Raw genomic sequence first — 21,912 nt, 5'->3', positions numbered from 1 at the left:
ATCTCTTGCTTTATTTCTGCCATTCCTAAAGAAAGCACATCTTTTAGATCTGTTTTGGCATTCAAAAACCAAATTAAGTTACTGGGAGGGGGGGGAGGTCGGTCGGTCTAAATTTAGTCAGATTGTTACTAGGCATCTGAAATCATCTACCCCACAGGGAAGGGGGGGTGGTGGCAATCTTATATCTCTTGTCCTGCCACGTGTGGTCAGATTCTGGTTTTGAGATCAACAGGAGAACTTACGTTGATTTTGTTGGTTTCTGTCAGATCATTTATTGTCTTTCTGTTTCACTACTGGGATATCCCCATAGCACTGGAGTAAAGAAATTAGATTTATTGTTGGTTTTCAAGAGCAGAAGAGCGAGCAGTTGGTTTCAGATATTTAAGTCTTTGGAAAAGCCTCACTGGCATAGGAATTCTAGGCTAAGGAATGGAATTATGCATTTTAGTTTGACATTCTTCATGTTTGTTTAAAAAAGCTGTGGAAGACAGGGAGGGTAAAGGTTAAAATAATATTAACTGAGCCCTCCAAATCTATCAGTTTCATTCTCCTTTTCCTGAGTATTACTGTAATCAAAGTAAGTAGTTAATCAGAATCAGAAAGACATATTAGCATTGCTGACATGGATTTGTCAATAGTGAATTGGGAGGGTGGAAACTGGAGAAAAAAAAAACCCAGAACAATCCAGCTTTTGGCTCAGACCACATTGCCTGAGATATTTGTATTAATATTGTTCTGTAAGAAATTCTGTTAACATGAAATCTTTCTAAAACCTGAATTCTGTTGTGAGCTTAACAGTAAAATAGTTTCCTAAGACTGCTTGTACTGAAAAATTCAAGGAATTTATAGTTTTATTTTGACATTCACTTGAAAGCATTTGGATGATTACACACTCAGATGATGGTGTATCAAAACGGGTCTTTGTTAGCCTTTCCATCGTGCCACATACAATCAAAGTGATGCTTAGGATGTGTTTTAGCAGTGTCATGCCCCGGCATCCTACAGTGCTCGGCTTCTTTTTCACTGGCCGTGGCGCTCCTTACCCTAGGCTGGGGAGAGCGACCTGACGGTGAAAAGAGTTAATATAAAAATAACATTGCTGCAAACTGACTTAATGAGATGTAGCACATAAATAGTAATATTTCTGTTATCTGACGTTTGCTGTGTTCTGGTAGTGTGGTGATATCAGACCTGAGTAAGTTACTAAGCAGAGAGAAATTAAAAAAGCAAAAAGATTGGCTACATCATCTAGTCTAGCCGCTTCTAGTACAGAAACATGCTTTGTCTGGGCAAGTTTTACTGACCCCAGTCTCTGGCTTCTGTCTCTTGCCTGGGGATGTTTTTGTGGCATAGCTGTTCCTCCTCTTTCCCCTACTAGTACATTTTTGGTGTCAGTCTCCTTTCTCCTCCTCCTTGGCACTTGAGAGATTTCTGCGAAGACTGTCAGTTGTTAGTTCTTTTTGCTGCCGAGGGAAGGAGGTGAAGGAAGGCAGTGTCACTTTGGAGACAGGGAAGGGGAGAGGCGACAGGATGGGAAGAAGCGTGAACGCTGCACCTTAAGCTGATACTTCTGGACTCTGTGTGCTAAAGTAACCTCTTTCTGCTAGCAGGCAAATACTGATATACCTGGCATTTGCCAAGAGTCCCTCCCCAAGCCCCTGTGTGAAGGGTGTGCTAATGCACTATAATTTTGATGCTCTGATAGGACATTGTTTTTTGTTTAAAATAAACTCCTTGTCACTGCAAGGGCAGCTCTTCTCTGTATATAATCCATGGCTTTTTTTTTCTTAATGCCATATCATATCACAGTCTGAAACAAAAATTGGCTACTACTTTTGTTTCTTATTATTTAAACTGAGAGATGCCTCAAACACTGTATCTAGGATCGTGAAAAGTAAATCAGCCAGTCAATTTTATTTGTAATGCAAAGACATTATTTAACCCCCACTCCCAATTTAATCTTGTCTTTCATCTAAAACCATACAGTACATGAATGGAAAGTCAGTTGCTCACAAATCCATTGCTGTGCAGTCTTTTACATAAACAAAGTCATAAGGATAAGCAAATGCCTTCCTTCTAATTAGCATTGTGTTTTGTGGTTCCATACATTCCAAAATGTAATAGACAGCTAGGGTGCCTAAAATAATCCCAGAGAAAAAACTTCTGTGCCACAAAGATAGGGGTGGGAGGGAGAGGAGGCAGGAAAATCTGTTGTCTGTGTTCTTGGAAGCCTTTTTCTATCTCCCATTTGGATACTGTCAGCTTCTTTTACACAAACATTACAGCATCCAAGGGGAATTAGAAATACTTACCCATGACCACAACGTCAGATCTTAGGTTTGTCAGGAGAAAGCAATGCAAAAGCAGGATCTTGGACCCGCTGCTTTCATTTTGGTTTTAGCATGCTGATAAATGCCTCCTAATGCTGGAAAGAGGTAAGGCTGGCTGTCTAGGTGGAATACAGGAAATTTAAAAGTCTTACCTCATAGATGTAAAATGGTTTCTGGATCTGTAAAAGTGCTGTGTAAGTCCTAAGTAACAGTTATTGTCTGTTGCGATGTCTCTGAAATTACACAACATCTTCCCTTTTATACCAGTCTTTTTTGAAATGGCTAGGGACTGCTCAGGACAGGGACATAAAACTGAGATGCTGCTGGTCATATGGCTTTTAACTGAGGTAATATTGCTCAAACTGAGCCTTTTAACTTCAGCGAGATTTTTTGTAAATGTACCTTATCACAACATCAGTGAAAAAGAGGAAAGGCAAAACTTCTCACTGCTAAATTTTCATTGTTTTCGATCCCAGCCTTTTTGCACCAATCTGTGCCATACCCTGTGTTGTGACCGCAGTATAATCTGTGTGGGGTTGAACAAGTTGGAAGCCCGTGAGCTCAGGAGCCTGTGTGGCCATGTCACTGTACTCACATTGCAAGGAGTCAGCAGTGTAGGTACAGCCTGGTCATATCCAAACCACCTACAGAGCTGATGTGGTTGCAGGGCTTGACCAGGCTTCAGCCCCTTTCAGGTGGGAGTGTATATTGTAACTCTTATGCTTCCATCTAACCCCTTCCAAAATCAAGGCAGACTAAAATCCAGTTTATAGGAAAAAGCCTTTACCTAAAGGCCAGACAGCTACAGGGCAGGAACAGCAGCAGGTTGTGTGGGGTTTTTTGGTGGTGTGGTTTTGTGTTTTTTTTTCTTTCTTTTGGTTTGGTTTTTTTCCCCCCCTGTTGCTAGGTGGAATGTAATCTATGTTGCCAAAGCCCATCAGCTAAAGTTGTGATTTTGGGAAATGAAAACAAATGAGCTGTGTCATACAGCTGCACAGTCTTCTTGAGGTGCAGATCTGCTGGCTGGACGTAAACCAAAGCAGTCGGTTTTGCCATGCAAAAGTATGTACTGGTTCCTAATGCTTGCACCTTGGCCCAGTATATAGGTGAGAAAGACGTAGGAGAGAGCCAGCGCTTTGAAACTGATCTTGATGAACCAGAAATGAGCTGCCAATATTTAATGGTAAAGATAATTAACTATTGGAACAACATACCTAGGGGATGTGCCTGGACTTTTATGATGTGAAATCTTTAAGTCTAAATTGTACACCTTTCAAAAGAAGGTGCTTTGGCTGAACTGCCTGTCCTTGGGCTTTGTACAGGAACACAAAATGTCCTGGCCTGTGCTGGACATGAGGTCAGAGCAGTTCAAGGATGGACAGTTTCTATATGCTGCTCCTCTTCTGAAGCTCTGCTTCTGCTCTCTGGGCCACCACAGTGTGTTGTTTTTGCAATAGTGCACTTCGCAGAAAGATCCTGGCGTGGCTCGGTGGCTTCCCCGTGACACATACACCAGTGCCCACCATACAGCTGGCGTGCTGACCAGTCAGCCTCCCCACCGTTAGGCATGGCTCCCTTGTAGTTAGTGGTTGACCATCTGACAGTAAATGACCGTCGTGATTCCTTCTGACTTCTGGCACCTTGGGAACCCCATAAAGAAAGGAAGACGAAACATTTTCATCCTGTCCTCCTAGGATTCCCCAGAGGTGGGCATCTGTAGCAGCATAAGAAAGAGGCTTGTTATGTGCCTGGTCCATTTGTCGTGAGCCTTCCCGTGTCTCTTGGCCAACATCGGCAGAAGTCGCTCTCGTTAAAAAAGTGTTAGGAATGCACCAGTGGCAACTCCACTAACAGCGAGCAGCTGTTCTGGTGATGCCCTCCAGAGATGTGGCTCCTGCAATATGAGCTGCTTCCTTTTTCCATACACAAGTAATTTCCCAAAATACTTATCATGGGTTTGATCTTTGCCTGAAACTGAATTTTCTTTTCTATGGCTGGAATGACATTGCTCTGGATTTGGAAAGTCTGAGACTTTTCACTCACCAGATGAGTGTGTATACATGTAAAATACTGGTATGTCTTTCCTTTCAGTTTAGTTAGACACACAAATATTGTTAAAAATTTAAATCTAAAAGTCTTATTTAAATATTAATCTCTTACAATGGGTCTAGCATGCCCATATAAATGTAGTTACAAAGTATAATATTTTCATGAATTAGAATTGTTTGTAAATTGCCAGTGTCTAGCAATATAAAAAGACCCTGCATTTGTATCTTAAAATATCATGAAGTAGCATTAGAGCTGAATTTTTAACCTTTCTTTTCCTACTTTTTTTTTTTTTTAAAATGTGTGGTTGCCTGTTTTTAATGTTGCAGCAATAGTTTGTGGCCCAGAAATAACAGTGTGCTAACTATGAAAGTTGGAGTGACTCATGGCTGACTTGAGAACTTTATTCACCATGTTTCGCCTTCAGGAGACTGTCACCATAACAGTGCTAGCAGCAGCCCCACCAGGCTCCTGGGCAGTGCAGAAAAAGGCCAGAACTATTTGTTCTCATCACACACACAGAGCTGTTTCAATGGAAAACCTGAGCTGCTGATATTCCCATAGAGATCAGCCTAGATCCATGATAGAACTTCTCAAGGACTTACGTCTTCAATTTTCTTAGCTATTTTCTGCAACTCTCTAAACAAAAATATCCATGCTCCAAATTCAGAAAGGTCACTGTCCTCAACCACAAATTTAATTAACAGCTTTCCCCTTCTACTGACTTTTTTTTTTTCTTTCTTCACTTTAGTTAATTTTAACACAGTGTCCCATGTTAGGAGCCTTTAGTTTCTACTTGAGGGAGTAGATGCTTGCATGAGTGGCCCCAGGGAAGTGAAGCTCAGTAAATGATCACCAGTGGGAGACAGGGTTATACGTGGCATTACACCGTGGAAAGCTTCCGATCTCCTGTTGCAGACAAAATGTCTACAAAAACAATACTAGTACTTTCCTGAGTTCCTGCATTTTGCAGATGTGAAGCTCAGTTTCTACAGGGGAAGCCAGGCTGTTTTGGGGGAGCTCATAGTGCTGTCTTTTTGCTGCTGCTGCTAATTTTTGTGAGCACCATAGAATACAGTAGAAAATTGAAACTGTGTGAAAGATCAACAAATCAGTGTAGAATGTCACGCAGCAACATCTGTTAACTTTGGCTCTATCTCATATCCTCCTGACCCCTCCTTTCCAGCCACAAGTCTCCTGTTTTGTGAGAGCTCAGAGTGATAGGGACTGGGGGGTTGGGGAGGGAATGTCTAGCTGTTTCTCAGTGGTCTGAAGGGCTTGCAAAAGTACCATCTGGAATGAAAGTTTTATGTTTGTGTGTTTCTATATTTTTAGTTATGAAACAAATGGGAATTTGCTGAATGAATTAATTGTATTGCGCTGTAAAAGTCTATCTTGAGAGCCATTATATATGGGAGCTTACAAAGCCTGCAGAGAGAAATGAAAGCGGCTTCCCTTTCTAATTAGGGCTTTCAGGAAATAATTGATTACAGAATCAAATAGGGTTGCTCAGAGACATTTGTTTGATATTACTTCTGATAAACGAAATTTTTACCTAATCATAATTTTACTAGTGACACTGGAAGCAGCTGCACTCTCTAACGATAAGCCTGCCTTCAGTAAAACTTTCCTCTTTCCTTCATACCTTGTCCAAACAGTTATAGCTAATGAAACATTACTTCCAAACTGTAGATCCCAGTAAAAAATTTAAATCATGAAGAAATGAGTGATAAAATAGACAATAAGTTCCTAATGGGATGGTCTTTGTCCGGACCAGCTTAATGGTATAAACTTGTTCTTGCATTGCATTAAAAAAAAGTCAACCCAAAACCTTGACCTGCTATGTAGAATTGTTTTGTTTGTGTTTTTTTTTTTTTTTTAAATAGGGTCAGCATATTTCACTAGCTCCAATTCAAAAGCTAGAAGAAGCTTTGTATGAGTATCAGCCTCTGCAAGTGGAGACATACGGACCACAAGTTCCAGAGCTTGAAATGCTGGGAAGGCTGGGGTAAGTAACACGGCAAGTTTTAATTCCCATTTCATGGCATTATAGTTGGGACTGTTACCATCTTCACTTTGCCAGCATGTAGGGTTTGGGTTTTTTTCTCTTTTTTTTTAAATTTTTTTTTTAAAGGATCTTAACGAAATATTAGACTTCCTGCCCAACCAACATTTTGTTTGGGTGGATAAGCTGAAATTTTTGGTCCTCTAGCCTTTATAGATCTATTGAGAGCTGGACTGGATTGCATTAGTGTTTTTAAGGTTGTCCTTGGCAGTCGCAGTGAAGTAGCTGTTCATTTTCAGTTGCACGGTATTAAAAAATAAATAAATAAAAATCTGGGGCTTAATTTACCCAGCTGTAAGCCAGTAAAAATATTAAAGTTGGGCTGTTTGCCATGGAAAAGGGTAGATTTACTTGTCGACTGCTGTCTACAGTCAAACTGCGCTTGTGAGAAATGAAGCACAGAGCTTAAGTTTGTCAAAAAATATAATGCAGGGCTGGTCCAGCAGCTTGGCGGCATCGTGGTGTGCAGCCATGTTTGGAAGGGAGTTTGAGAGCCTGCTGTGCCCGGGTAATGGAGGCTGGGAAGTCCAAGAGTGACGTGTTTGCTCTCTAGAGAAATGTTTGTAGCTGAAATGCCACCTGAAAACATACAGCTACTGGGATAGTGAGTGTCACCCAACTCGTCGTGGCCTAACTTTCAAGGTCACAATCGCTTACAGTGGCTGGAAAACTACGTGGCAGGATGAATGTGCAGACTGGCAAGGCAAGAAAGAATTTAAAAAAATAACAGTTTACTTTTGACTGTGCAAGTTGAGAAAATTGAAGCCACAAAGTACTGAACAAAGTTGAGACATGTTAGTATGCAGTTTCAGAGACCACTGAAATCCAAACAGGAATCCCATCTAGTTCACTGGCACAGGAGAAATTGTATCTCATCGAGAAAATGATAGAGGTAGATAGACTTTTTAAAGTAAATAAGCAACCTAATGGCATTTCAGAAAATTTAAGGCTGTCTGGAATTGAGGTTGTCTCCATTTTTATTGTTTCTGTGTCCTCCTGATGCCTGTAACTTTTATTATCTGATATCAAGCTTCTGAGACCAAATATTAATTAGCAGTTTAAACTTGGGCAGAGCCAGACTCAGCCTTCACCACCTGTTTGGATGGAGCACAGCTGTGAGGGACCTCCCTGGCGAGGGGAACTTTGAGGCCCTCTCAGCCCTAAGCCTCATCACAAATGAAAAAGCTTGGGGGGAGAAAAAGATGACTTGTGCAGGGAGGATTCCCAGTCCTGTCCCTTTGCCTGTGCCCCTGTAAGGTGAGTGCTGCTGTCCAGATCCAGCAGGAGCCCTGTGCGACCCGTGTCCATCCCACCTGATTGCCTGTGACACCGGTTCAAAGGCAACCCAACGCTTTGCAAAACAAAATCCTTTAAACACTGCAGTTGCGTTGCAGCATCGCTGCGTGAGCGTATTTGCAGCAGGGTTTGCGAACAACACTCGCAGTCTTTTCTTGGAGACGCTTTGACACGCGTGTCACTTTACTCCTCTGGGCACCAACAGCCAGGGTTGTTCGGCTTGGCTCTGGGGGTGCTGGAAGAGTTGAGAGCGGCAGGGGTGCTGGGTGGCTGTGGGAGCAAGGGGAGGTGCGTGGGTGGGTCGGTGGTGCCCACCAGGAGAGGAGTTCTGAGTCCTGAGGCTGTTTGCAATTCCAAAACAAATACATCGATATGCTGTGGGTTCCCAGCCAGTGCAACTCTCACCCTGTTCCATGGGGTGTCTGAAATACCTTAAACCATGCAAGGCTATTCATTTATATATTTGTGTTTCTGTGTTTATATGAACTCATGCGCATTTCCTGTTGATGATGAATGCTTAACTAATGTGCCTGGGTCCCTGCTTTGGGTTTTTTCAGGCAGCTGCATACAGCTGCCTGGGTGAGGCAGAAGAGCTGGGCACAACATTATCCACCCCTGTAAATATTTTTAGTTTCCTCTTCATTTGCATTCATACAAGGACAGGTTAAATCCAAAATTATTGAATTTTTCTTGTTTTTTGTTTCTCCCTCTTTTCATATTCTTGTTAATAATTTTGCAGTCTGGCTATTTATTGCTGCTAAATAGCTCCCTCATATGTGCAGGCTATTATCATCTGAGTTTCTGGAGCCAGAATTATTGCAAAGACACTGCCAGCCTGGAGACTTTGAATTCACTTCTGGTAGCATAGTTTACTGGCTTTTTTTTAAAAGATATAGTTTATTATCTTCAAAACAGTAGAATGGGCTTTTTGAATATTCACATCTTAACCTCTTACCTTCTGCAAGACTCACTTTAGGTTTCAGCATCAGTGTCGCTTTTCTTTCTTAGTAAACTGCTGTAATGAAGGAGACAGCTGACAAGAAGGTTTCTAGCAAAGAGCAAGAAAAAGGGTGAATCCTTAAGGGATCATTTAGAACATTCATTAGGGATCTTTTATAATTTTTAAAAAATTGCTTTTTAAGATGACTTGTATTACTTGCTTATTAGGCTTTACAAAAAACTTTGCATGCAGTCCAATAAACTTGATTCTGCATCCTCCCACTGCTCTTCTGTGTGCGTTTTGCATGTTTTGCAAAAAAGGAAATTTATGTTCAAACTGTTCTTATAAATTTGTTTTCAGTTTTTCTTGGGGCTGTAAATTTTCTTTTTTTCTGTGTAGTGCAGAAAAGCATTGACATCCTTATAATGCATTTTTTGCTATTGTGTTGGAAGTCTAAGAATAATGAAGAAATAGATTTTTTTTTTCATTATTTTTTTTACCAACACACATGATCGTTATAATGTGTAGGGATTTGTGTCCTTCAGGAGCCCTCCCCCAATTTTTTTTAATGGAGGATGATTTTCTGGAAGTAATGAAATATAGGCAATAATCCTGAATTACATGGCTTTCTGAGAGCAACATGTATTACACTAACTTGTAGACAGTATTTAACCTTAGGGCAGGGGGAGTGAAGCTTTCTGAGAGCCAGCCTCTGATAGAGGTTCCCTTGACTACATGTCTGTGGGGTTACTGCGAGGAAGTCTCAGTGGCTGATGGTCCCATGAATACAGACCGAACATGCCAGGTTGGTGATGGCTTGATCTGGGTGGTAAAGGTCACTTCGAGTGTTCAGGCTGTGAAGACCAGCTCACGCCGGTCTTGGCTGTCAAATGGAAACGTGACTTGAAGAAGGGGAGAAGATATGTAGTATGAGAGCATCTCCCAAACCTGCGGTGCTGTCCTTGAAGAAAAGTGGGGTCTTGGATCACGGTAACGTACCCGTCCTGGAGGCAGGCTCTACAGCTGCCTATCCCTCCGTGGTGACTAGTAGTCCTGGGTCTGTGTGACTTGGGCACTTCTCTAAATTACTGAAGTGTCCGGTGACGTGCACTGGGAAATTGTTGGTTTCTGGGTAGGGTTGAAGGCAACCTGCTGACGGCAGTCGTGTTTAGAGAGCTATATCTTATCAAAGGCCCTGCTGGCACTTCTGCCATCACCAGAAGCGGTTGGGTTGGTGTGGTTTGGGTAAAGTGGGTAGTGTCATCTTTTGGTCCAAATTGGTCCAAATCTGTTGAACTGCCAAAGTCCTTGCAAGGCTGTGTGACCTACCACGGCTTTCGGGGAGAGGAGCTGTGTGGTTGAGAAGGAGAGCACAAGCGCCTGGATGCTTGGGCACTCACTGCCATTACTTTACTTTGAGGTTTTCTAAGAGGGGCAAAAAAGGCCAGTCCTTTTTTTTTTTTTTTTTTTTCCCTAATGTTTTAGCTGAGCACACTGAATTTGTGTGGTTGGAGGTCTGGATTTTTCTTACTGCAAGACAAAAGAAATGAAAAATATAACAAACTCTGACATGCCAAGTAGTGAAAGACCAAAACAGGATGGGGATGGAAATTAGTTTGTTGTTTTAAAAATGTATGTTTGTTATGTAGTTTTGATTTAAAAAAAAACAAAAACAAAAAAACCCTCAGGATCAAAATTATGTTTGTTTGAGGTCCTGAAAAATGTAAAGACATTCTTGGCACTAATTGTAAGTCTGTACAGCTAGCAGGAATGGCCACACAGGATTCTCACACCAAGTATTTACAGCTGTGGAAGAGCCATACACCAGCTACTTAAAAACTGACTATAAATCGAAAATCTGCTTATGTGATTAACATTTTGGGTAAAGATGTGTGAACTTCATGTCTCAAAATTTAGAAACAGTCTCTTGTAATCCAAAGTGGGTCGTACTCTTAACACGGCACCAGTCCTATTCTCGCCATTCTCACAAAATAGGGTAATTTACAAGTAAGATTAAAAATGTCTGTTTGCACTCCACTCAAAAATCCTCTGCCTTAACAGAGAACTTTTGTGCAGACCTTGTAATCAAGTCAAGCCTGGGCTGCTTAAAATAAAATTGTGTTTGCCTACCTAACTTTGTCTGGAGAGATACATCCCGAGTATGTACACATGTATATAAAAAATTGAGTTTACTCTGAAAATCTTTGCTTTTCTTTAGGGAAAATGTGACTTCCCTTTGATCTACCAACTTGTTTTTATGTATAACCACATTGTTAGGGGCACTCCAGTTAATTAGTGTTTTGTTTAAATATGATGCAAAAATAAAATTCAGTGGTGAACAGTAATCTAATGAGGATAGGTAATATACTTTGATAATTTAAAAGTTAAATCTAAGCAAAATGTCATTTTAAGAGTTGAGGGTAAGTACTGAAGCAAAATCAGAGTGCTGTGGCAGTCTGTACATGCAACGAACGTGTTTTAGCCCACTGTGCTTTTATAACAACCTGAATTGATTCATTCCTTTTTTTTCCTAGTGTAGGACAGCTCAGTCATTTTGAATTTCAAATTAAGATGAGGAGGTTGGATTTCATATCTGTTAGACCTTTGTTAGCATTTGATTTTTAACCTTTATTTCAAGTGGAAAATTTCTGCATATTTCTTTGTTGTACAATGTTGTAGTGTAATTTGAAACACATGTAGAGTTCTGGCACTTAATCTACAAATGACTCGTGTAACTTCTTTGCTGTCAGTCATAGTGGGTTTTTTTGTTTTGTTTTGTTTTTTAAGGGAGGCAGTAGTAAGGATGGTCTCCAAACTATTCTTAAACCATAGTTGATCTAGTCTTTGGCTGGATTAGTTTTTGCTAAAACCCTGTCAGTGTCAGTGTTGGGTTCAAGACAGTGAAATAACCGAGAATTGATTTTGAATGGGTGACAGGACCGCTGGGCTTTAAAAGTTGTAGCAGGTGATTTTTCACATCTGCTCTCTTTGTCATTGGGGTATGCAGATATTTCTTGAATCTTGGAAAAGGAGAAAAGCCACAAACGAAGGGCTTATTTGATCTGCTTTGGCCCATTGATTTTGAACACTGAATTCATTCTGCTCCTTTGAATAGAATATAGTTTCTCAATAAGCTCAGTAGTCAGAGTCAAAAGATTGAGTAAGAGCAAAGAAAGCTTGTCTTGCTTTGGAGAGCATGTAGAGGGCTGCGCTCCTTGCAGGAATTCTCTTGGCTACCAACGCATATGGTCTGAATTTCCCAGTGTCTCCTGTTGCAGGGCCTGATCCTCAGTAAAGATTTCTGTTGGCTGCAATGCATTTTGAGTCAGGCACCTAATGAATGAGAATCGGCAGGTAAGAAGTGATTACTGCTTTAAAGACACAGGTATATTTGTATACAGCCTTTCAAAGTGAAGTATTTTTTGTTCATTTTATCATGAATAATTGAATAAAACCCTATGAACGACAATAGAAGTACTATGTGGGTACACTTTTTTTAGAATAGTGAATATGGCCGAGTGTGATGTCTTTTTCAAGAGAGGACGGAACAATGAAACAGAACTGTGTGTAAACCATCTTAATTTGATTTGATGTAGAAACTGTCTTGTATTGCTTCAGTGTACTACAGAAATCCTACAGGTTTCATCGTAGGATTTTGGAAGGATGCAACTTTAATATAGAGGAGGTAGATTAGCACCAATTTTTCTAGCTGAATGGGAATCGAGGAAAGGAGCACAGCCTCTAGTAAGTCTGAAATCTTACTGTTTAAGAAATCAGCTTTCTGGCAAAAATGTCTATGAACATTTCAAACGACACCCTGTAGTATATGGTGTTTTGCATGGAGCTCTTCTGTCAAGGTCATTAGCAATTGAATATATTAAAAGTGGACTGCTTATGAAACGGAGAGTTTTGCTTCCTGCCCGCCCACCTGTGGGTATAGTGTGGGTTCTGTAACTGTAAAAGGTCTCGTGAGGGTTATAAAAGCAGAGAATATGGAAAATATATAAAGAAACAAAGAAGGAAGCCTGCACACACCATGTAGTTTCTTATATGTAAAGTTGGCTGTAGTTGTATATGTACCACTAAATTAACCTCAAAAGCTGGCCATGACAGCAGAATGTCCATAGTAATTGTTTTTGTTGGCGTTTGGCTTCAAAATTAACTCATCGATCTAACATGAGTCTCTGTACTCAGAATACTGGTCTGGTAATGTTTTTTTACTTTTTCATGCAATCATGGAAAAAATATGTTTCTGCTCGAAGCAGTTGTCAAACAAGCTTCTTTCATCGACAATCAGACACAGGGCAGCTGAGTAAGGCTGTTTAGTCTAGAATAAATACTCGAGAGATTACAAGGTCGCTGTAGGAAATGTAATTATACCATTTATTCCAGAATAGTCTTTTTGTAGTGTGGGCTTGCAGAATGCTAAATCATGCATTTATTAAAATACATATAATATGAAGAAAAAAAATTCAGAGCCTTAACATAAGGAATGGAGAATTGTCTGGCAAACTGTACTACAAGATTAACCAGTAAATATTTAAAATTGCTTCAAAAAATCAGGATGGTAATATTGGCTTTATTACTGAAAGTTGGTAGGAGGCAGACCCTGAACTGTCTCTGCAGGTGTAGAGGCAGTGTCAGTCAGAGCTATCTGCTGATGGATTATCATGTGGCAGGAGGCATCCAGCAATTATGTGGGCCAAACGCCCTATTTTCTCCACTCTTTGTATCTCACCAAATCAAAGCCTTGTTACTACCAGCCACTTAACAATATCTGATTGTCTATGACAGTTCTTACTGTTACTGAAAGCCCTTCTTTGCTTTCATCCTTCCCTTCATCCCCTGCATTGATTATCACTATTGATCTATGGTTCTCTTGTGACTTTATATGTTCACAGACTTTACTCCTTAGTTGTCCTCCATCAGCTTAGAAAAATATATTTTTGTAAAAGTTAAGTTTTAGATCTTCTGTTGCTTCTCTGAAATTGTGGTAAGTTTGAGGTCAGTAGTTTATTTGCTCAGTGTTTTCTTTTACTTTTTTCCTTCCTTGCTCCTCCTGCACTCCATTATATTGCCCTTTTTGAGTCTTTCTCTGACTCCTCAGCCAGATGTATAATTGCATTGGGAATCGTGTAGTTGCCACGAGAAAACCAGTAAGTTTTGCATGTGCATGAGTGATCTTTGTTGCTTATCTTTCACTTCAGCAACAGAAGGGCCTTGGTGTCCTCAGCTTCTGTAGTTCTTCCCACCCCCAAAAGGCTTTCTTTCCAGTGTTGGACTACAGAGGCAGGAACACCTTAGCAGCGAGGAGGAAAGTCTGTCCAGTGATGGTCATGGAGAATATGGGAGCTCATTGAGGACCACTGCTGAGAGGAAGAGCTCTGCCTCTTGATCAACATCTGAGCATCACTCGTGCTTTGTACTTTGCTGTAAGGAACGGCAGAGAGGTGTCATGACAAGGAGTCGCTCTGGGGCAGTCTAGGCAAATGCTGTCGTGGTTTTCTGAATGGTCTGTTTGGAGGGACTAATCTTTTAAATTAATTATTTAGTCTCAGATCTCAGAAGGGTGAGGAACATCCTGTTCTGAATTTGCCCTCTAAGACATTTGTGAAAATCTCTTGTAATAAAAATGCAAGAAGGAAGTCTGAGAAGAGGAAGAGAGAGAGGCTTCCTAGACTCTTTAACACTATTGTTTCAAGAAGGGTGAGTTATGTATAATGAAAATATTTAGACTGAGTGGGACAGCCAGCAAAATAGACCCCTGAAGAGAAAAATAAAGCCAGAAATGATGCATCTTCTTGACTTCAGCTGACACTGATAAACTTAGTTGTAAAGCAGCCTTCCAAATGAAAATTGTTTGTTCTAGTACCAAATGGCTGAAAAGGTGCATTACAAGTTTCCTGAAATGGCAGAGGGGAACATGGGAGGTGTCTTGCTTGAAGCTTTATGCAGCTTTTCAAGCTGTTGCTCAGGATTCTTTAACCTCTTTCGGATAGCTTTGTTGTAGCTTTATTCTTGATGAGTAATATTTCTAACAGTGACCAGGAGTCAACAATGTTTAAAGCTTCTCTGAGGAGTGGTAAGTGGTAGGAGTGAGGGATTTCTTCCTGGAGGAGCATGCCATCTGCCAAAGCCAGTAATTCCATTCATAAGTTTGATCCTATGTATATAACTATCTCACACCTGATATGATGGATGGCAAGATTTTTAAGGGTTGGGCTGGTAGTCTCTGTTTTCTTATTTTGATAATGACCCTGATGTCCCTCAGATTAGATCACACTGGAGGAACTTTCTGGAAAAGTGGAACTGGAGAACTTTCCTTAGAGTTAATGGTATCTGATCACATGTGTTCTTTTCTTTATTTTTTCCTAGCTTCCTTTAAAAAAAAAAAAGTAAATATCCAAGTCTTACACACCCTTCCATTCCAGCAGTTTGTGCATCTGTTCAGTGATTGCAGTCACACTTCATGGAGTGGCAGAGATTTTAGGGGCAACTAAGACCCTAGCTGCTGCATGGAAAGGAGTGGCTGGATATGAAGGGGGACCCTAAAAGTACCTTGACTGCAAAAAGCCTGCCTGGTAAGCTTTATAACTTATTAGCCACCAAAGAAGCTGTATGGAGTGAGACACCTCATAGACATCCTAACTACCCAAGAAAAGCTGCAGTCGGAGCTTGTAAGCAGCCACAAGACCAAGTGGTAGGAAGTCAAACTGCATTAGTTCTGGTGTCATGGCACTACTTAAAAAAAGGAGAGGAAAACTGAAGCTCTTTGGATCTTTGAAATTGGAAGATGTCCAATGACAGATAAAAAGTTATTAGCTCAGGTGTCTTTTGTAGTTAGGTCAAGGGGGCAAAAAGGGAACCCAAGCTTTTTATGGACAAACCAACCAACCCTCTCAAAAGCATAGCTCTTCTTAGCTTTTTGTGTTCCAGACCCCTTTTATTCATCATGAACACTTAACGACATGAGGTGCTTTTAAAATCAGAGTCTCTTAAATGTGAGTATTTGCAGGATGGGGGGGTATAATCAAGGAATTCTGTAAATACTAGTCATTTATAAGCATCTACTACTTTCACTTCAACTCAGCCTCTGTATCAAATGATTGACATGTTACCTGGTTGCTTGACACCCACAATAAGGTTGCTGGAGATGCTGAAGCTGGCTTGCGGTGCTGTCTGTGCAGTGCTTTGCCTCAGCCAGTACACCCCACGGCAGGGCCAGTAGACCTGTCCATTTACACATGTGAAGCATGCGGCAGCACCTGCTTGAGCTGAGAAAGGGAGGACTGACCCCTGAACGGACTGGTCTTGTGAAGATTGGTGGCACGAAATGTACAGCTAGAGAGGTGATTATTAGTTCAGCATTTTTAAAAAATGCCCCTTTTTCTTCTTTCTTGGGTTAGGAATGTAATACATGTTTCATATCATGCTCTATAGCTGTTTTGGTTTTGTGGTTTTTTTTTCTTTTGTTTTTGTTTTCTTTTTTTTTTTTAGTGGGGCTGCTTACAGGGGGTTGAGGAAAGTACCTGCAATTAAGTTGGTTGGCTGGAGATTATATACACACATTTAGGAACTGATTTTCATGGCTTTGGTTTTAAAGCCTGGCTAATAGTTGAAAACTGTTTTAGGTAAACAAGCCATGTAGTGCCAGGCTTCCAGAAAGAATTGAGTTGTTCACTTCTCTCTCTTCCAAATTGAGGCATTTGAGTTAGGCCACATTTCTAATAACAAAATAGGGGTTTGAACATAATCGGACTTCACAGATGAACTATTGCTCAGGCTTGAAGGTAACGCCACCATATTTTTGTTTCTATACCTAACTGGTATTAAATGTAAAAACATAAATCCTTTCCAGTGGGAGAGGAGAAGGGGAGATGGTTTTCATTTGGCATAATTTCCTGTGAGACGTAGTTCTAAACAAGGCCCATATTTACACAAGACAATACAGTTTTACATGTACTAGTATATCCAGCACACTTTAAAATTGTTTAGCCAGGCCCAGGTATTAAATACCTTCACAATAAATGTGTTTAATAAAAGTAGATGAAGTTTGAAATAATTTTTGAATAATTTTACAGTAGAAACACCAGTTAAATCAACCCCATTGCAGTAATAAATGTCACAAAAACAATTAATTATACTTGCTTGCCACTGCAAAATCAATTGTGTAACTGTTCTTCTAAAACTGACTTTTACATTACTAAATCCTAAACACTACACTTCTGTAACTTGTCAGAATCAGGTTTTGGTTAATAGATATTTTCAGTGATGTAATGGGAACTTCTGGCATAGAGTCAGAATATAATGGACTGTGATTAATGTTTTAATAAGCACTTTTCTTCTACTTATGATGCAGCAGTGAAATGGTTTCCTGCTGAGATTGATAGAACAGCAGGTGTGCGTACATACTTTTTTCTTTCAGTAAGAATAAGTTTTTCAATTCTTCTGCTTGAAAATTTTTAATGTTTTTCCTTGAGTCAAATGCTGCTGATTTGGTGTTTTCAGTTTGTTTGTTTTAAATCCAGCTATTGCTGATATTTGTCATTGGGAGGTGGAGGGTGCTATGGAAACCTTTTCAGTACTTAAAATAATTGCTTTGCAAAAGAGGAAACTCATTAGTTTAAAAAAAATAGTTTTGATATATTGATGTTTTCTTCAGTGAAAAGATTTGTTTAAAAATAGTGTTAGAATAATTCAAAAGTGTGCAAGAACAGTGTAGTGTTGAAAATATTAGCAGGTTAGATTTATTATTTAAGTTGATGTAATACACTTGCTACATGCTTGGTTACTTTTGTACTGGAAGTGGTTGTGTTTTTCTATATTTTAAATATTTCTACCCCCCAAAAAAAGTTTATTTTAGTCACTGTTTTTAATGACATATCAATCCAGATTTGTTGCAGGGATAGGTTTTTTGCTTAGGGATCCAGTCATCTGTTGTCCTGATGTAGAATTGGTGCTTCTTGTAAGATGCTGCTTAAGGTGAGCATATTTTCTATGCTCTTAATGCCCTACTAATATCAGGTGGTGGCTGTGCACTTGGTCTCCACTATTCCTCTGCAGTGAAATATATGTAAAATATATATATAATCACAGAGCATGAGGACTACCTTCTGTTGAAAATGAAGTAGTCTCTCTTCTTTCCTTCTCCTCTGTCCTTGTAGGCTGGATGGTAGCAATGAATATACACCTGTGATGAAGGGAGAGGAGAAGAGGGTGAACTCTGTAGCAAGAGGGGGTCCCATGTCTTGGGTATTGCTGGCATTAGTCCACTAGACAGGACTCCCCATGCCTCTGCTCTCTCATTTCAAAAAGTCAGGTGAACCTCTCTGGAAATATAGAGGAGGTGCTGTGGTCTTGGCTCCAATGTAGGCACTCCCCTCTCTTCTCTGGAGTCTGTTGACATGAATTGAGATTCAAGATAACAGGTAGTTTCTCCATCTCTTTGATCTTTCCCCTAAACCTGGGAATCTTACTGACTCCTCTGTTCTTAGGAGCATCAACCCATGCTTTAATTTTTCCATCAACTTTGGAAAAAATGCAGATATCCATATACTCATATTTTTAATATTAATTGAGAATTTCTCAAACAGCCTCTATACCTTGGTTTTATGCCAACTGTCTGTACTGGGGTAGGATCTGCCTTGCATAGATGTTACTTGTGTATTTCCTGTATTTGCTACTGCTGCATTTGTCTAGTTCTCCCTTAAAAAGATGCAGAAGGTGAGTTCTGGCTGCTATCTTTATTTCCTGACTCTCTTCCAGAATTCGTGAGGAAATGCTCATGAATAAAGCCAAAAAAATCTACACCTCTTCTCCCCTTCCTGTCATTAGAAGGTTCCTTCTCTCCTCCTCCTCTTTTCACATTTAGGCCCTGATGGATTGAGCAGACTTCTTACTCTGTGGTCATTGATTCTGTTAATTGTCAAAAAGTATTCCAGAAATGAGAGAGACGAGATCTGCAGTCTGAGGCCATCTCAAAACTTGGAAGCATAAAGGCTTTGCTGTTCCAGACTCTCTTCAGCACACAGTTAATTTTGGAATGAAAAGTCCCACAGATACAGAGTCTGCAAACAATCTGAAATACGGAAAGAAAAATCTTGCCTTTTTTTTTTTCCTTATTCCATGATGTAGGTGCATCCTGCTTTTTTTTCTCACCAGAAGAGAAGCAAGTATTGTTGGGAAGGTGTGAGTACAATACAGGAGTTTGCTTTTAAGAGTCTGCTGTGAATGAGTAGTACTCTGCCTTAAGCAGTCCAGACCATAGGATCCTCCTTCTTCATCTTTTGGCTTTTGTCTAAGAGCAGTCACTGAAGTTAACTGTTTTTGTGAAACTTCTCTCTTGTTCTCACTCACCCAGAAATGATCTATAGACTTTTTAGGTCTGCTCTATTCACTCAATTTATCCAGCCCTTAAATGTGCTTGGAAAAGCATGGACTAGCAGAAGAACATATAAAACCAGTGTTGTCCAATTCTGCAAACATCTGAGCAATCAATAGTGTTGTAAGAGCTGGTACTGACCCTGGAGATGACAGCAATGATAATTCAGTGCAACTGCCATTTTCATGAGTTCTTGCAGCTAACGCCATCAGACTCCGTCCCTGCCTTCTCCTAAGAGCTGTAGGAAGTTTCACGTGTTCCCTGACATGTTTTTGGCTCTAGTGTCAAAATGCTATTCTGAAAAATTCCCATTGAACTTGCTTGGGTGCTGAGGGTGGCAGATTTAGAAATAAATAAAAGCTCAACATAGGTTCAGTTCTGCTCCTGGCCCTGGCAGAGGGGATTTGTAGCGGCTTCGGTGGGAACAGGATTAGGCCTACAGAAGTGCCTCGAACGTTCCTACCCTTGGGCAGTATGTGTGGATACTACTTTCTTTTGTAACACAGTGGATGAACTGTGTGTGCTCACAGGCACTTTCATATAATTGAGGAGTGTGCTCGACATGGCTCAGGGATGTTTGCAAATGGAGCAAAGGAATGTGGCTACCTGTGTGACAGAGCCGCGGCAGCGAAGCAGCGTGCTAATGCTGCAGGCTGTTCATCAGGGTAATAGCCTGGCTGACTTAGTAGGTATTTGGCTTTACTGGGAGCTGTTGGCTGCTAGTTGACTTTCCTGTATTTCAAAACAGAAATGCTGAAAAACTGTCTGGAGCTATCTGCTAAGATCAACTGCCCGTATGTACTACGGTAGCAGGTTTTACAGGCTGTCCGCCCTGGGAATTTTAAGATCAGAAAAGAAAATCAATGTCTCTTCTTTTAATGCTATTCTTATCCCCTTAGAAAAATACTTTGTGAATGGGGTTAGCAAATAGATGAGATTTCGATACTCACATATGGGGCCATTTAAAATCATAGAATCATTTAGGTTGGAAAAGACCTTCAAGTTCATCGAGTCCAACCATCAACCATGCCCACTAAGCCATGTTCTGGAGTACCTTGTCTATGTGCTTTTTGAATACCTCCAGGGATGGTGACTCAACCACTTCCCTGGGCAGCCTATTACTTTCATGCCTTCCTCACGCATGTGCGCACCTCTTGTTTCCACGGGAGTAGTGGAGCAGTAATAGAGTTTAATGTAAGTGTCAGCATCTGCCCAGCAGCCCTGCTGAGGGACGACAGGTAAGTGCAGCCAGGGCTCTAGTCCAGACCTCCAGAGAGGAAGCTCGTTTCACCACTACATTGCTGTCTTTGGGTGATCTTGGGTAACCTAGAAAGGTCAAACTTCTGAGATATATGGTAGTTATACATCTAAGCTCCTTATAAGCTTGTCCTTTTATTTTTTTTAATTTTTTTTCCCATTGGTGCTTTAGTTCATTATCTGCAAACTAAATGGGAATATCTGTTTTGGAATATCAGCATTAGGCTCTGGGAAGTACTTGCTACTTAGTAGAGAGGACCACAAGCTGGAATGGCTGGATGGAGGTGATAATACAGGCTGCTGGTGTTTTCAAAGAATAGAGCGTCCTCTTTTTTGGGCTGCTTTGAAGGATGGTTATTTGCAACAAATCCCAGAGTTTTTGTTGACTCATGACTTATATTTTGGTTTTATTCAGCATTTTTTTGCCCTTTCTGAGGACTCCAACAGCTGAAACAGCATCATCTTGCCACCCGGCAGTTTCAGCTGAGTCTGGTGTTTGAAATGGCAACACTGCTAAATGTTTGTGACTTGTTTTTAGAACAGCATTTCAGCTGCTGGTTTCCTTAAGAAAGCAAAAACAATATGAAAAGCAAGAACTACAAATAAAGGAGAGGCTTTAAAATACTTCTCATGCAAAAAAAAAATAAAAATACATTAAACAAAAAGGGTTCAGAAGACATGCTAAATTTAGCAAAATTTCGTGAAGTAATAGGAAAGCAACATCTAAATAGGCATGCGTGCTCCTTGATTCCCTTTACCTTCTTTCCTCCCCCTTTTCACCAAGCCACACAAACTCATTTATTACATTTTCTCTTAATGGGCTGTTTCAAAAAATTTTGCTTTTCCTCTGGTAAAACGTTTGGATGCTTGCTGAAGAATAGCTGCCACATGGTGGGTGTAAATGTGAGGCAGAATGAGAGCTCCCCAAAACTCTCTACTTCTTTGCAAAGTGGTGAAGAAACTGCAGTGGTACCATTCATTCTTCCAAGAAAAGGGTAGAACTTAAGGCATCAGAGTAACTGCTTTGAGGGCATGCTCTGTCCTCCCAGAAAAGCTGTATTTTCTGCTGGAATGATTTTATTGATATATATGTTTGTGTGTGTGCATATGTGTATACACATATATCATTATATATTATTTTACATTTACAATGTAATAACTCGTTGTTATTGCTGTCACATTATTAGGTGTTTCTGTAGGTGTGTCAATGCATTGATTGTTTTAGCAACTACAGCTGAAGATAGGTGTCTTGCCCCAGAAGAGAGAAGCTAATGCTCAGAGAACTTACTGCAGAAAAACAGGTTGAATGCTGAATAGACAGAGGTAACATTTTCTAGAGCAACTAATTGAATGAAGAGTCTGTCCTGCTAGTTTTAACGAACTGTAGGCTCTGAATTGATTAAAAACACAGACTAGCTTAGGATAATCACACTAGAGAAGGAAAGGTGTTGGAAACACGGTGTTAGTGTAAAAGAACCTATCGGCATGTGGGGCAGCATGTGCTGTTTGGAAAGGTGCTTGCAGAGCCACAGAGGAAGAGACCGACCATGCAGAGAGATGGATCAGATCTGATCCTGTCGCAGATTCCTCTATAGCC

The 21,912-nt window shown here is 40.4% G+C and overlaps 1 protein-coding gene across 2 annotated transcripts in view; it reads left to right on the top strand.

Moving 5' to 3' along the window:
• The window catches only part of MNAT1 (MNAT CDK-activating kinase assembly factor 1), a 115,281-nt gene that overhangs the window by 70,101 nt on the left and 23,268 nt on the right, over positions 1–21,912 (top strand). Inside the window, exon 8 of one of the 2 annotated variants that reach the window (XM_010584162.1) lies at positions 6,263–6,384. The exons of the other annotated variant lie outside the window; for it this stretch is intronic. Within the exon in view, the coding sequence (XP_010582464.1) occupies positions 6,263–6,384 (122 nt within the window). The remainder of the gene's footprint in view (positions 1–6,262; positions 6,385–21,912) is intronic. 2 annotated transcript variants of the gene reach the window in all.

The sequence above is a fragment of the Haliaeetus leucocephalus genome, unplaced genomic scaffold (genome assembly GCF_000737465.1).
Source record: "Haliaeetus leucocephalus isolate CR32 unplaced genomic scaffold, Haliaeetus_leucocephalus-4.0 Scaffold944, whole genome shotgun sequence".
NCBI classification, from domain to species: Eukaryota; Metazoa; Chordata; class Aves; order Accipitriformes; family Accipitridae; genus Haliaeetus; species Haliaeetus leucocephalus.
The sequence above is the reverse complement of the archived record's forward strand: the minus strand, read 5'-3'. Positions and strand labels throughout refer to the sequence as shown.